This window comes from Jaculus jaculus, chromosome 13 (assembly GCF_020740685.1).
Source record: "Jaculus jaculus isolate mJacJac1 chromosome 13, mJacJac1.mat.Y.cur, whole genome shotgun sequence".
Lineage (NCBI taxonomy): Eukaryota > Metazoa > Chordata > Mammalia > Rodentia > Dipodidae > Jaculus > Jaculus jaculus.
In genome coordinates, this window is record NC_059114.1 from 13,244,527 (window position 1) to 13,256,939 (window position 12,413).

The 12,413-nt window shown below is 54.4% G+C and overlaps 1 protein-coding gene across 1 annotated transcript; it reads right to left on the bottom strand.

Annotated features, from left to right (window-relative positions):
• Positions 1–1,051: 1,051 nt before the first annotated feature.
• Tmem119 (transmembrane protein 119) lies at positions 1,052–8,479 on the bottom strand. The gene is made up of 2 exons (XM_045133127.1): positions 8,181–8,479; positions 1,052–3,470 (listed from the first exon to the last, which is right to left on the bottom strand). Exon 2 carries the CDS (start codon positions 3,454–3,456, stop codon positions 2,599–2,601), a length of 858 nt encoding a protein of 285 aa, XP_044989062.1. The 5' UTR covers positions 3,457–3,470; positions 8,181–8,479; the 3' UTR covers positions 1,052–2,598.
• Between the last annotated feature and the right edge of the window lie 3,934 nt (positions 8,480–12,413).

Here is a 12,413-nt window from a genome sequence, read left to right on the forward strand (position 1 = left end):
TTCCGAGTCAGTCTGGACTAGAGTGAGACCCTACCTCGAAAAACCAAAAATAAAAATTAAAAAAAAAATCTGAGCTCTTTACTCTTTTGGTCCTCTCTGATCCCCCTGTGTGAGAGCTTGTGGCTTGGGTCCTCTTGCTTTTTTTTGGGGGGGGGGGGGCGTGTGTGTGTGTGTGTGTGTGTGTGTGTGTGTGTGTGTACATATACCCAGACTTCCCTATGTAAGGGGAGCTTTCCTCTCTCTCTTCCTCCCCTCTCCCTTCTCCAGCTGGGTAAGGGGAGAACTTCTTTTTTGGCTTGGGCTTCCCTCTGGATCCTAACTCTCCCTAAAATAAACCTCATAATTCACAATTTACTCTTCTCTGCGTCCACATTTTCAACTCTTTGTTAATTTGGAGGAGAACCCAAAAGTTGAGGTCCACAGGCCTGGGGTCTCCTGCATCTTTATGGGATTTAATTCCGGATCCAAAATCCTGCATGAAAATGTGTGATATTGGGATTTTTCTACATGAATCGGTGACTCTCCTGATGTTCTGAGAGAGAGCTGGGCCGGGCTCAGAAGGGCTGGCTTTTCCTGACACAGGGGCCATTGTATGTCATGAAACCCAAACCCTGGCTCCCTCTGACTGGATGGGGGGGGGGTATTGAAGACAAGGAGCTTCAAGAGACAGCCCCCTGCCCCCACCACATCTGGCTTCCAGCTGCTAGTTCCTGGTGCCTGGGATGAGGGGGAAGTCGCACAGGAATTTGCCATCAAAGGCACAAAGGAAGCTGGAGGTGAAGGGTCAAAGCTGCTAGAGGCCCCAGGACCTGCCAAAGGTGAGCGTGGTGAGCACTATTCCTGAGGCCCGCTATGTGCCCGCGTGCACTTACCTGCAGGGCACCAGCAACCAGGACCCAGGGAGCTACTCTGCGCTGGGACAAACAGGGGGTGAATGTCACACCAGTCCCTCCGCCTCAAGGACCTGTCCTTTGATCCCCCCTTGAAGGCTGTCCCTGGCCCACAGATAGCCCACCACCACAGATGCGCTGTCCCAACAAAACAGTCCAACTTGTGCCACATCAAGGTTTATTATGCTGGTGGGTTCCACCTTCACACCTGGGCAGCTGTGGGGAGGTTGGGAGAGCCCCAGTGGGAGGTTTAGAGGGGGGAGTCCCCCAAGATTCTGCACCCCCACCCTGCCCCCCACCTCCGCCAACAGGGCAGAGCCTAGGCACCCTGTCAAGGACTGAGGAAGATTGTGGGCAGACTTCCAGACCACATGTGTGTGAGCCAAGGACAAGGGGACCAGGCCTTTGCTCCAGGTTGGGCGTCAGAAACCAGAGTGTGTCAGGAAGGGGGAGTACCAGGGGGGGTACCACAAACACAGCCCCTCAGCTTCCAGGCTGCTCTGAGTTCTGACAAGACAGGATAAATCCACATGCCCACTAGCAGGATGAGATGCACCTCCCAAGCCCAGTTGCTTAGCAATTCTTGAAGGAATCCCAACTCCCTATACTCTGACTCTGGACCATCAGAAACCAGGGCAGCCCTGGGAAAATGAAGAGCAATATATTTCAGAGTGGGTGCTGTGAAATTTGACTTGTAGCTATGAAAAAAGAAAGAAAGAAAGAAAAAAGAAAGCTTGGGAAAGACTACGCACAGTTTCATAGGAAACCTTAGTCAGCAATGGATCTTTCAGGCAGAAACTGGGATGGGACAGCGTTTCCTTGGAATTGTGCCTCAGGAAACCCTGTTCAGATAGCTCTCAGTGTAGGATCCTGTCAAAACGTAGGTGGGCTTGGGTATGTAGCTCGCTTGGTAGTGTCTACCATGGCCGCACAAAGCTGCATGCTACCCCACAAACCAGGCATGGTGGCACACTCCTATAATCCCAATCCTAGCACGCGGGTATTAGAGGCAAGAGGATCCGAAGAAAGTTCAAGGATCAACTACAGACATAGGTAGGGACTTTGAGGCCAGCCTGGGTTACATGAGACCCTGTCAAAAACAAAAACAAAAAAAAGGATATGGGGTAGGGAAGCTTTCCGGAAGAGTAGAGGCAGAAAAGCCACATTAACATCCTCTAGATGTTGAGTTTGATGCCAAGAATGGGGACCCGCTCTGCAGTGCCAAAAGCTGCAGCGCACAGCCTGTCTCTTGCTTCACGGGACACTCCACCCACGGGTGGCATTCCTTCAAGCCTTCTAAATCTCCGCATGCCCTGCTTCTCTTTGCTGTGGGCGGGAGAAGCAGCAACACGCTCCCTTGACAGGGGCTTCTGACCCGGGGTTCCCCACCTGATGGAGCTGATAACATGGGAGGCCTAATGGCAGCCGGGGAAGAGGCTGGCTGTCCTTCTAGGAGGAGCCCTGCCCTGGGGCTGCAGGCGCAGGCATTCAATGCTGCCCGAACCTGGGAAGATGTTTCCTGAGGTTTTGTACCAGAGGCTGGCAGTTAGTTCCACAGCTGGAGGACGGGACACTCTGGGATTGGCATGGGGTGGGGGGAGAGTTTGGTGGGCAAGAAGGGTTGTCAGGAAAGCAGTCGGATTCTCGCCCAAGGGGGTGCCCTTTGAGGGCCTGACAGCCAAGTCAAGGCCAGCGGTGTGCGGGCCTTTTAGACGCTGGGGGGGACGCGGCTGCACGCACAGGGACCTTCAGGGGATGCTGCCGGCTCCTGGGCTAAGGAGGAAGACCCTGGTGGGCCCTCCGGGCTCTCGCCAGCTGCAGGACCTCCCTGGGCCTCCACAGTGCATGACTCCACGGGGACCGTGGGCTTGTCTGCCAGGCCTGCACGTGCTGGGAGCCCCTGGGCCACGTCGTGGCCGCTGGGTCCCTGGGCTTCTGACCCACCCTCGGCCAGCCTGGCCCCCTCCCCGCCGCCGTGGCCCGGTGCCACTCTGGCCGGAGACCTGAGGTTCTGGGTGGCAGCGAGAATGTCGGCCTGCAGCTGCTGGGGTGAGTCGGGGGTCTCGTCGGCTCGGCTGTCGGGGGCCCGGTCGGGGAGCTCACTGAAGACCCGGGGGCCCCCAGCCCGGTCCCTCTGGTCCACGTAGTTCTTCTTGGGGAAGGAAGACGGGTAGTAGGCGGTGGCCTTGTGCTTCTGCCGCGTGATGAGCGCCGCGCACACGATGAACATGAGCAGGAAGGCGAGCGAGCCCACCACGGCGATGAGCAGCACGTACTGGCGGAAGAAGTCCTCGATCCCTTCCAGGAAGCTGGTGGGGGGCGCCGCGCCCCCCTCCTCCTCCTGCGCGGCGGTGGGCTGCGGGGGTCGCCGTCCTCCCAGGGTGGGGCCGAGCGCCGGGGTCCCAGGCGGCGGCGGCAGGCCCGGGGAGGTGGCCGAGGGGCCCTCCTCCGCTTCCCCGCTGCCCCCCACGTCCTCCAGGAAGGTGGCCGGCAGGGAGACCGAATAGGCCGCCGCGGGCTGCAGGAGCAGCAGGGAGAGGAGGAGGAGGAGGAGGCTGGGGGTCATGGTGCCTGCGGACCCTGCGGGGAAGAGGAGGACGGATGTCACCACCACCACCCCAGGGCAGCGGACCCCATGCACTGGGCACGGCACGGATGCCACCTGCGCCAACTTCCTTCGCGCATACGCCGTGCCCAGCCGTGCTTCCACGTGGACACCGGCTGAGTTCACGGCGCCAACTCACGCGGGCATGGCTTGATAGGCGCCAGCTGCTATTAAAGTTCCTCTCTCTCTCCTCCCTCTCCTCTGTGTGTGTGTGTGTGTCCGATGAGTACACACACGTAGAGGGCAGAGGACAACTCTGAAATGCTAGTTCTTGCCTTCCACTTCGAGGCAGAATCTTTCATTATTCATGACTCCACTGGCCAGGCTGGCTGCTAGCTGGTCCACCTCGGCCTCCAGCTTTTTTATTATTATTATTATTATTATTATTATTATTATTATTATTATCGGCAAGCAGAGACAGGCAGAAAGAGAGAGAGAGAATGGGTGCATCAGGGTCTCCAACTGCTGCAAATGAATTCCAAGTGCATGCACCACCTCGTGCACCTGGCTTTAAGTGGGTACTGGGGAATCGAACTTGGGTCCTTAGGCTTTGCAGACAAGTGCAAAGGGAGCATCCCCAGCAGTACTGTTTGCCCTCGGGGGCTTGCACCGAGGTTCTTGGCTATAGTAGAGGTTTCTGCAACCCCCTCTCTCCTTTTCCAGAGATGCCAGGTTATAAGCCATCAGGAATCAAACCTGAGTCCTTAGGCTTTGCAGACAGGTGCCTAAACTGAGCCATCTCTCCAGCCCCAGCCTCCAGCTCTTACACAGGGTCTAGGGGACTCATGCTCAGATGTTCATGTTTTCACAGCAAGTGCCTTTTATCCACTGAGTCATCTCCCCAGCCCTGGAATTTTCTTACACGAAGTTTCTCAATGAACCTGATAGCTATTCAGTTAGGGGAGGGACAATGCTTGCCCCCCTTTGCAAGGGGCTGGGGGGGGGGGCGGGAGGAAACACGGGACTTGTGCAGGAAGTGCTGGGCTTTGGTGGGTGATAAGGGGGCAGATGCCCAGGGAGCATCCCCAGCAGTACTGTTTGCCCTCGGGGGCTTGCACGGAGGTTCCTGGCTATAGCAGAGGTTTCTCCAACCCACCCTCTCCTTTTCCAGAGATGCCAGGTTATGAAGCTACCATGCCTTAAGCCCGACTGACAGGACAGCGTAGCCTCATTGGCGAGTCTGTGAGGTTGCAAAGCAAGCCCGGGAGGCCCCAGCAGGGAACCGAGAGGACCCTCTGGGGGAACCACTGTGCCTGGGAGACCAAGCTGGAGCTGTCCCCTGCTCCGCCCACCCACTGGATGGGAACCAGATGTGCCTCTCCCCTTCCTCCCTCCCAGGCTGGAAGGTTGTTCTAGGCATGATCCACACACCCCCAAGACCCCATCTGGCCCTGACAGCTCTGCTGGTTAATAAGCGCCTCATGGCCAAGTTTATAGAGGACCCCATTTCTAAAACGCTAACTCTCCCAGCTGATGAGAATGGAAGCTTTCCCGGGAGTCAGACCTACCCAGAGACCCCTTGCCATGTCACCCAGTAACCCAGCAGCAGACCCCAGCTCCTGGCTAAGGCTAAAGAGCTCTAAGGCAGAAAAGCCAGGAGCCTCTGCCTCGGGCCTTCCCTTGGGTGAACAAGATGAGGAGACGGAGCCCCCAGAACAGGGAAGAGCCCGACTCAAGGCCGCACGGAAGGGAGCTGCTGCACTGGAGCCAGAAGCCGGGATTTGGGCCAGGTCCAGCTTGTCAAAGTAAGTGACACTGCCCGTCTCTCAGAGCAACGACCTTTTGTGACTGTCCCAGATGCCTCCCAATTATGTGTGATAGCCCCTTGGTATCTACAGGCCATTGGCTCCAAGACACCCCCACCCAAAGGTACAAAATCAAGTCCAAAACTCCAGACCCTCCCTAGGGCCACCTTCACTTGGAACATTCACAAACACACGTCCTGGGTGCTTGAAATCATCTGATAACAATGCAAATACTTACACAGTTGTTCTACTGTGTTCTTTTATTATTATTGTTGTTGTTGTTGGATTCAACTGGTTTGATTTTTTTTGAATATTTTTCTATTGGGTTGGTTGAATCTGCAGCAGGAAGCCAACTGTAAATTTGGACAAATTGACTCAGAAGGCAAAAAAATCCTAACTTGAGGTCATTAAAAAAAAATGAAATTGCTGGGCATGGTGTCACACACACGCCTTTAATCCCAGCACTAGGGAGGCAGAGGTAGGAGGATTGCTGCAAGTTCAAGGATACCCTGAGACTACATAGTGAATTCCAAGTCAACTTGGACTACAGTGAGGCTATGGTATCTAGGATGGAGCCTGCGTTTCAAGCATGCTAGGCAAGTGCTCTACCACTGAGCCACACTCCCAGCCAGGGCTCCTTTACAATGAATGGATGGTCCCTGGTTTCCATAGAGGGTGACTCACCTCTGCCCCCCTCCTGGGCTCAGTGCCGCAGAAGCAGTATCATCAAGGTCAACACGGTGACTCGCTCAAGGTCACACTGATGGTCTGAGGCGAGCTGGGACCTGAACCTTTCTCTGTTGGGTTTAGGAGCCCACATATATATATATTTTTTTTTCTCTGTGGGTCTTTTTGTTTGTTTGCTTGTTTCTGCACTCTACCACTGAACTACATCCCTAGTAGGCATTGCTTAATTAGCCAGCACTCAGTATGCTGAGGCATGAAGTATTAAAAAAAGAAAGAAAAGAGGGCTGGGGAAATGGCTTAGCAGTTAAGGCATTTGCCTGCGAAATCTAAGGATCTTGGTTCAATTCTCTAGGACTCACATAAGCCAGATACACCAGGGGGTGCATGTGTCTGGAGTTCGTTTGCAGTGGCTGGAGGCCCTGGAGTGCCCATTCTCTTTCTCTCTGCCTTTTCCTCTCTTTCAAAGAAATAAATAATATTAAGAAGAAGAAGAAGCCAGGCGTGGTGGCACAAGCCTTTAATCCCAGCCTTTGGGAGGCAGAAGTAGGAGGATAGCTGTGCGTTCAAGGCCACCTTGAGACTACATAGTGAATTCCAGGTCAGCTTGGGCTGGAACAAGACCCTATCTCAAAAAACAAACAACAGTCAAGTGCCACGAGAGTCCCCAGACAGTGGCCAGCTGACTCCAAAAACCGTCAGCTGGAAAACCTCTGAGGGCAGGGCGGCGGGCCAGGCTCCGTTGCGTCTAGCTCTGCCTGCCATTTCCTCTGGGCCTCATTTTCTCCATCTGTAAATAGGTATCAGTTGGGGGTGGCCACAGGTCAAGCCTCACAGCGCTATTGGGACTGCACGAGAGGCCATTCTGGAAGTGAAATGGCACATGTTGGCTGCTCTAGCAGGAAAGGTGCGATTCAGAAACAAGATGCTCCAGGGTCAGCCAGTGTTTACCCCCTCCTCTGCCGACTCACGATTGTCCTTACCTGAAACTTAGACTTGCTTCAGCGCCCCCTCACACCCCCCCACACACAACCACCCTTCGAGAAAGAACAACTTTTACCCAGCTCTGGCCACGCAGGAATGTGGAGACATACACATGGCCACATGGGAACGCATGTGCACAGGCATACATACACACACGCAGATAGCAATGTGCCGGACAGGAGTCAGCAGAGAGGCGCTCAGAGCTCCCCCGACTTCCTAGTACCCTCCTGCTCCCTAGAAAAGTGTGGGGACACAGCCCTGTGTAGAGCCAGTTGGGCTTCACAGGAGACGGCTGGCTGTGTGACCCCGGGTGGTTCCCCTGCCCTCTCTGGGCCCTCAGCTTCCCCTCTGTGCACCAAAAGAACTGATTCAAACAGCTCTGAGATGATCACTCTGCCTGCCAAGTGCCTTACAGCCTCCAGGGAGAGGCAGGGCCTAGCGTCCTAGGATCCTACTTGTACAAGGACCTAGCATCACATCTCAAGCCACTAACCCTCTGTTTCAGCCCAGGAGAAACTCAGGCCCAGGGACTGAGAATGGCCCACCCAGTGTGGCCCAGCAGTCCCTGAAGAGAGAAGCAGCTCAGAATAGCCCAAGTCACTTCCCCCTCCGAGTCTACGTCTAAGGACAAGTCACAGCAGTGCCCGGTACGCAGTAGGTATCCAGGAATACTCAAGGCTCAGGGACCATCAACTCGGGGGGGGGCCTCTGTTTTAGTTTGTGGTGGTGAATCTGCAGACCCGCTTCTAAGATCTGGTACCCTAGACCCGAGGCTGCTACCCGGCTCCCCCCATCCCCATCCCAGAGACTGGTGGCCAGTGGGGGAGGGGCAGCCACTGAAACCTGGCTTCAATTAGAGCCTTGAGGGGAGGGCTGAGGACTTGCAACTGGCCTGGCCCAGGGGGAGGTCTGGCTGGGGACAGGGAGACCTGGGTCCCTCCGAGGAGAGGCCTGCAGGGAAACCGAGGGACAGAGAACGCGCAGGGACACACCACCCCGCATCACGCGCGTCGCGGCACAGCCAACACCAGAGGTGGCCTCCACTTTCTGAGAACAACGCAGGCCACCCCGGGTCCCGACTGCACACGTGCACCCTTGCAGAGATCCGAGCACCCCGCAAGGGCTCACAGACATGCACACACATCCCACCACTCACAAGCACACAGCCTCAAAGGCACACATACGTAGACATGCCTGCAAAACTCCTCAGAGAGTCCCTAGCCCCAAACGGCATGCCAGCCCAGGCCCTGAGGAGAGCAGGCCGGGACTCACCAGTTCCCCCAGAGAGTTCTAGGGTGCGCCTGCCAGGTGGACAAGTGTGGCCGCCTGGCCCCAGGAGACAGGACACCGTGGGCTGCTGCCGCGCCTGCCCGCTTCAGCCTCCCGTCCCTCCTCCTTCCTCCTCTCCGCTGGGCTTGGGGGCCAGCTTGATTTCATTAAGAGGGCTTGGGGTGGGGACGGGGAGGGGCGGAGCTGCACTGGGCCACACCACGTCCCTCCCTCCTCTCGTTCTCTGACCACGGCTTCCTCTCAGACCTCAAGTCCCCATGGCAGGGGACTTAAGACAGGCAGGCAGACAGACAGACAGAGGGACTGTCCAAGAGTGCCTCCCCAGAACCATGAGCCGGGGTCCTGCCCATTCCCTACACTCCAAAAGGAATGAGGTCAGGAGGCTCCAAGGCCCCTGGAAGTGGGAAGGAAAATTCCTGGTGGTTGCTTCCAGCTGTGACTCAGGTTTTCCAGGCTCTGGGTGCAGAGTCGGAGCCAGGAGACTTTTAGGGAGGACTGGAAGAGACTCCAGGCCTGAGTTCAGGCACCTGCTTTGGCCTTCAGGCCTCAGTTTCTCCATTCTTAGCAGTAGGAGGGGGAGTTCACTGAACTCCTCACGGCTTCACTGTCATGGACTCTTAGGCTTCACAGTGCCCTGAGGGGTAGCGTGAACAAGAGTCACAGGCCCATTTCACAGAGGTGGAAAGCGAGGCTGAATGAATTTTTTTTTTTTGGTTCTTCGAGGTAGGGTCTCACACTATTACAGGCTGACCTGGAATTCACTCTGTAGTCTCAGGGTGGCCACGAACTCATGGAGATCCTCCTACCTCTGCCTCCCGAGTGCTGGGATTAAAGGCATGAGCCACCACGCCCGGCTTGAGGCTGAATGAATTTAAATGGCTCAACCAAAGTCCTAAGGTCAGTTGCTGGCCAGCCCTGGAATCAAGACGTCCAGCTTGTCTGGGAATCCAGCAGACCCGAGGGCCTTTGCACTCACGCTCTTGTTCACTTCGGCAAATTCCCAATGTGCCCACAACGCGTGACGTGCTGCGCCAAGCGGGTCCAAAGAGAAGCCGGCCAGCTCTGTCTGCAGACGCTCGCAGGCATCCGGACCTGCATGCACCGGTTCCCAGGCAGATCCTGCATCAGCATTGCTCCTCTGCAAAGCAGGAAGGGCTCCAGGACAGGAGACAGACTGTCCAAGGGCTTGGGGGACCCCAGAGAGAGAGAGAGAGACTGATGATCTGAGCCAGAGAGGCAGGGAGGTGACCCTGTCCAAGACCACCTGTGAGCAAGCCACACAGGGCAAAGGGAGGCCTGGCACTCCAGGTGGCAGGCCCAACATGGGCGAAGGCCCAGTGGCTGATGACTACAGACATGGCGCTGTGATTAAAGTGCAGCTGGAGGGCTGGAGAGATGGCTTAGCGGTTAAGGGGCTTGCCTAAGGATCCAGGTTTGATTCTCCAGGTCCCAAGCAAGCCACATGCACATGGTGGCGCATGTGTCTGGAGTTCGTTTGCAGTGGCTAGAGGCCCTGGTACACCCATTCTCACTCTCTCTCTAATAAATTAATTAAAATAAACCAAAAAAAGAATTAGTCTAAAAAAAATCGCAGCTGGGGGCTGGAGAGATGGCTTAATGGTTAAGGTGTTTGCCTGCAAAGCCAAAAGACCTCCATTCGATTCCCCAGGACCCACGTAAGCCAGATGCACAAGGGGAGGCACATGCGTCTGGAGTTTGTTTGCAATGGCTGGAGACCCTGATGCACCCATTCTCTCCCCCCCCTCTCTCTTTCTGCCTCTTTGTCTCTCACTCTCTCAAATAAATAAATAAAATAATTTTTTTTTAAAAGCAGCTGGAGTCAGGTGTGGTGGTGTACACCTTTGATCCCAGCACTCGGGAGGCAGAGATAGGAAGATTGCCATAAGCTCGAGGCCACCCTGAGACTACATAATGAAAGTCAGGCTGGGCTAGAGTGAGATACTACCTCAAAAAAACCAAAACAAAACCAAAAAATCAGCTGGAGGACTGGAGAGATAGGTAAGTGGTTAAGGTGTCTGCCTGTAAAGCCTAAGGACCCAGGTTTGATTCCCCAGTACCTATGTAAAGCAAGGTGCACAAGGTGACATGTACGTCTGGAGTTCATTTTGCAGTGGCTAGAGGCCCTGGTGTGCACATTCTCTCTTTTGCTATCTGCTTCTCTCTCTCTCTCTTTCTCTGTGTCAAGCAAATAAATTAATAAAATACTTAAAATGCATCTGGAGTGTGGACCAAGCAGAGAAGTGGGAAACAAGGGCTGGAAAAGTTGGCAGAATGCTTACAACAAAATCATAAGAGATTGTAAGGCAACCAGCAAAGTGGATGAGTTAACTTACCCTGCCTCTGCAGGGGCCGCACCTTTCGGTTATGGCTGCAGCTTAGAACGGCCCCAGCCACCCCAACTCGTGTCTTATTTTTACCACATTTCCAGTCTGCACTGGGCTGAATCTGCAGACACAAAACCCTAGGGAATGCACTGCACCCCTGCGGCTCACTCCAGGCTGCAAGGTGGAAGAAACCAGCCTTCAAGAGCCTGGACTTTCCTGGCACCGCGCTCCAAACCTGGCAGGCTCTGTCTGTGTTTGCGAGAGGTGACTAAGTGAAGGTCACACAATGAACAAGAAAACTGAGGCCCATGGAGACCAAACCTGAAAACTTAACCACCAAGACCACTCTCCCCTTGGCATGGGCCCAGCCCCTCTGCCACCTTCTTATGCCTGGTTAAGGGCCACTGGACCACCACCCCCTCAACACACACACACACACTAAAGGGGCTGGAGAGATGGCTCAACAGTTAAGGTGCTTGCCTGCAAAGCCTAACGAGCCAGGTTCGATTTCCCAGTATTCACGTAAAGCCAGATACACAATGTGGTGCACATGTCTGGAGTTCGTTTGCAGTGGCTAGAGGTCCTGGAACACCCATGCTCACTCTCACACACTCTCTCTCTGTATCTCCCTGCTTGCAAATAAAATATTTTTTAAAGATTTATTTTTATTTATTTGTTTATTTATTAGAGGGAGATATATGTATGCATATATATATATGTATGTATACATATCTAGAGAGAGAGAGAGAATGGGCACGCCAGGGCCTCCAGCCACTGCAAACAAACTCCAGCCACTTGAGCCACCTTGTGCATCTGGCTTATGTGGGACCTGGAGAATTGAACCTGGGTCCTTACGCTTCAAAGGCATGTGCCTTAACGGCTAAGCCATCCCTCCAGCTCTAAATAAAATATTTTTAAAATATTTATTTTTTTTTAAATTGTTTTATTTATTTGAGAGCGACAGACACAGAGAGAAAGACAGAGGGAAAGAGAGAGAATGGGCGCACCAGGGCCTGCAGCCTCTGCAAACGAACTCCAGACGCGTGCGCCCCCTTGTGCATCTGGCTAACGTGGGACCTGGGGAACCGAGCCTCGAACCGGGGTCCTTAGGCTTCACAGGCAAGCGCTTAACCGCTAAGCTATCTCTCCAGCCCTTAAAATATTTAAAATAAGGTACACTGGACATATCCGTGCACATACACACATGTACAGTACACATATACACACAAGACACGCGTGCACACACACCCTTCCTTTACGTTGTGTTTCTCCTGACACAACCTGAACATGAACACGTGTGTCACTCACGATCAGAGATCGACTCCAGCTCAGGTGACAACTCGGGGCACTATGCAAACCGCCACCGTTCCCCAGGGTCCCGTCTAACTGCGAGCTAACAAGCCACCGCCAGCCAGCCTTCAGGCTCCAACGCAGAAACAGGACAAATCTCATCCGTTCTACACATACTTCTCGTGAGTCATGCCGTCGCAGTGCCCAGCCCATAGTTAGTCCCTGGAGACAGTGTGGAGCAAAGAGGCCCAGAGCTGGCTGAAGAGGTGGGATGCCTGCAATAAACAAGTAAGCAAACAAATGAATCTGTAATTGCACCCTGACCTCAGGGACGGGAGAAGTAGAGCCCAGGCGTTACTTGAGGGCCTGGTCTGGCCCCAGGCTTCCATAAGGACAGGCTGCTCTTGAACCTGAGGTGGATATAAGTAGGGTTAGAATACAGGAGGAGTTCCAGCATGTGCAAAGGCCCTGAGGTGGACAGGAACACATTATGCCTGAGCCAAGGAGCCAGGCCTGCGGGAATGAAGAAGGTGGCTTGTTCTTTTTGTTTTGTTGTTTTTCTTTGCTTTGTTTCGTTTGT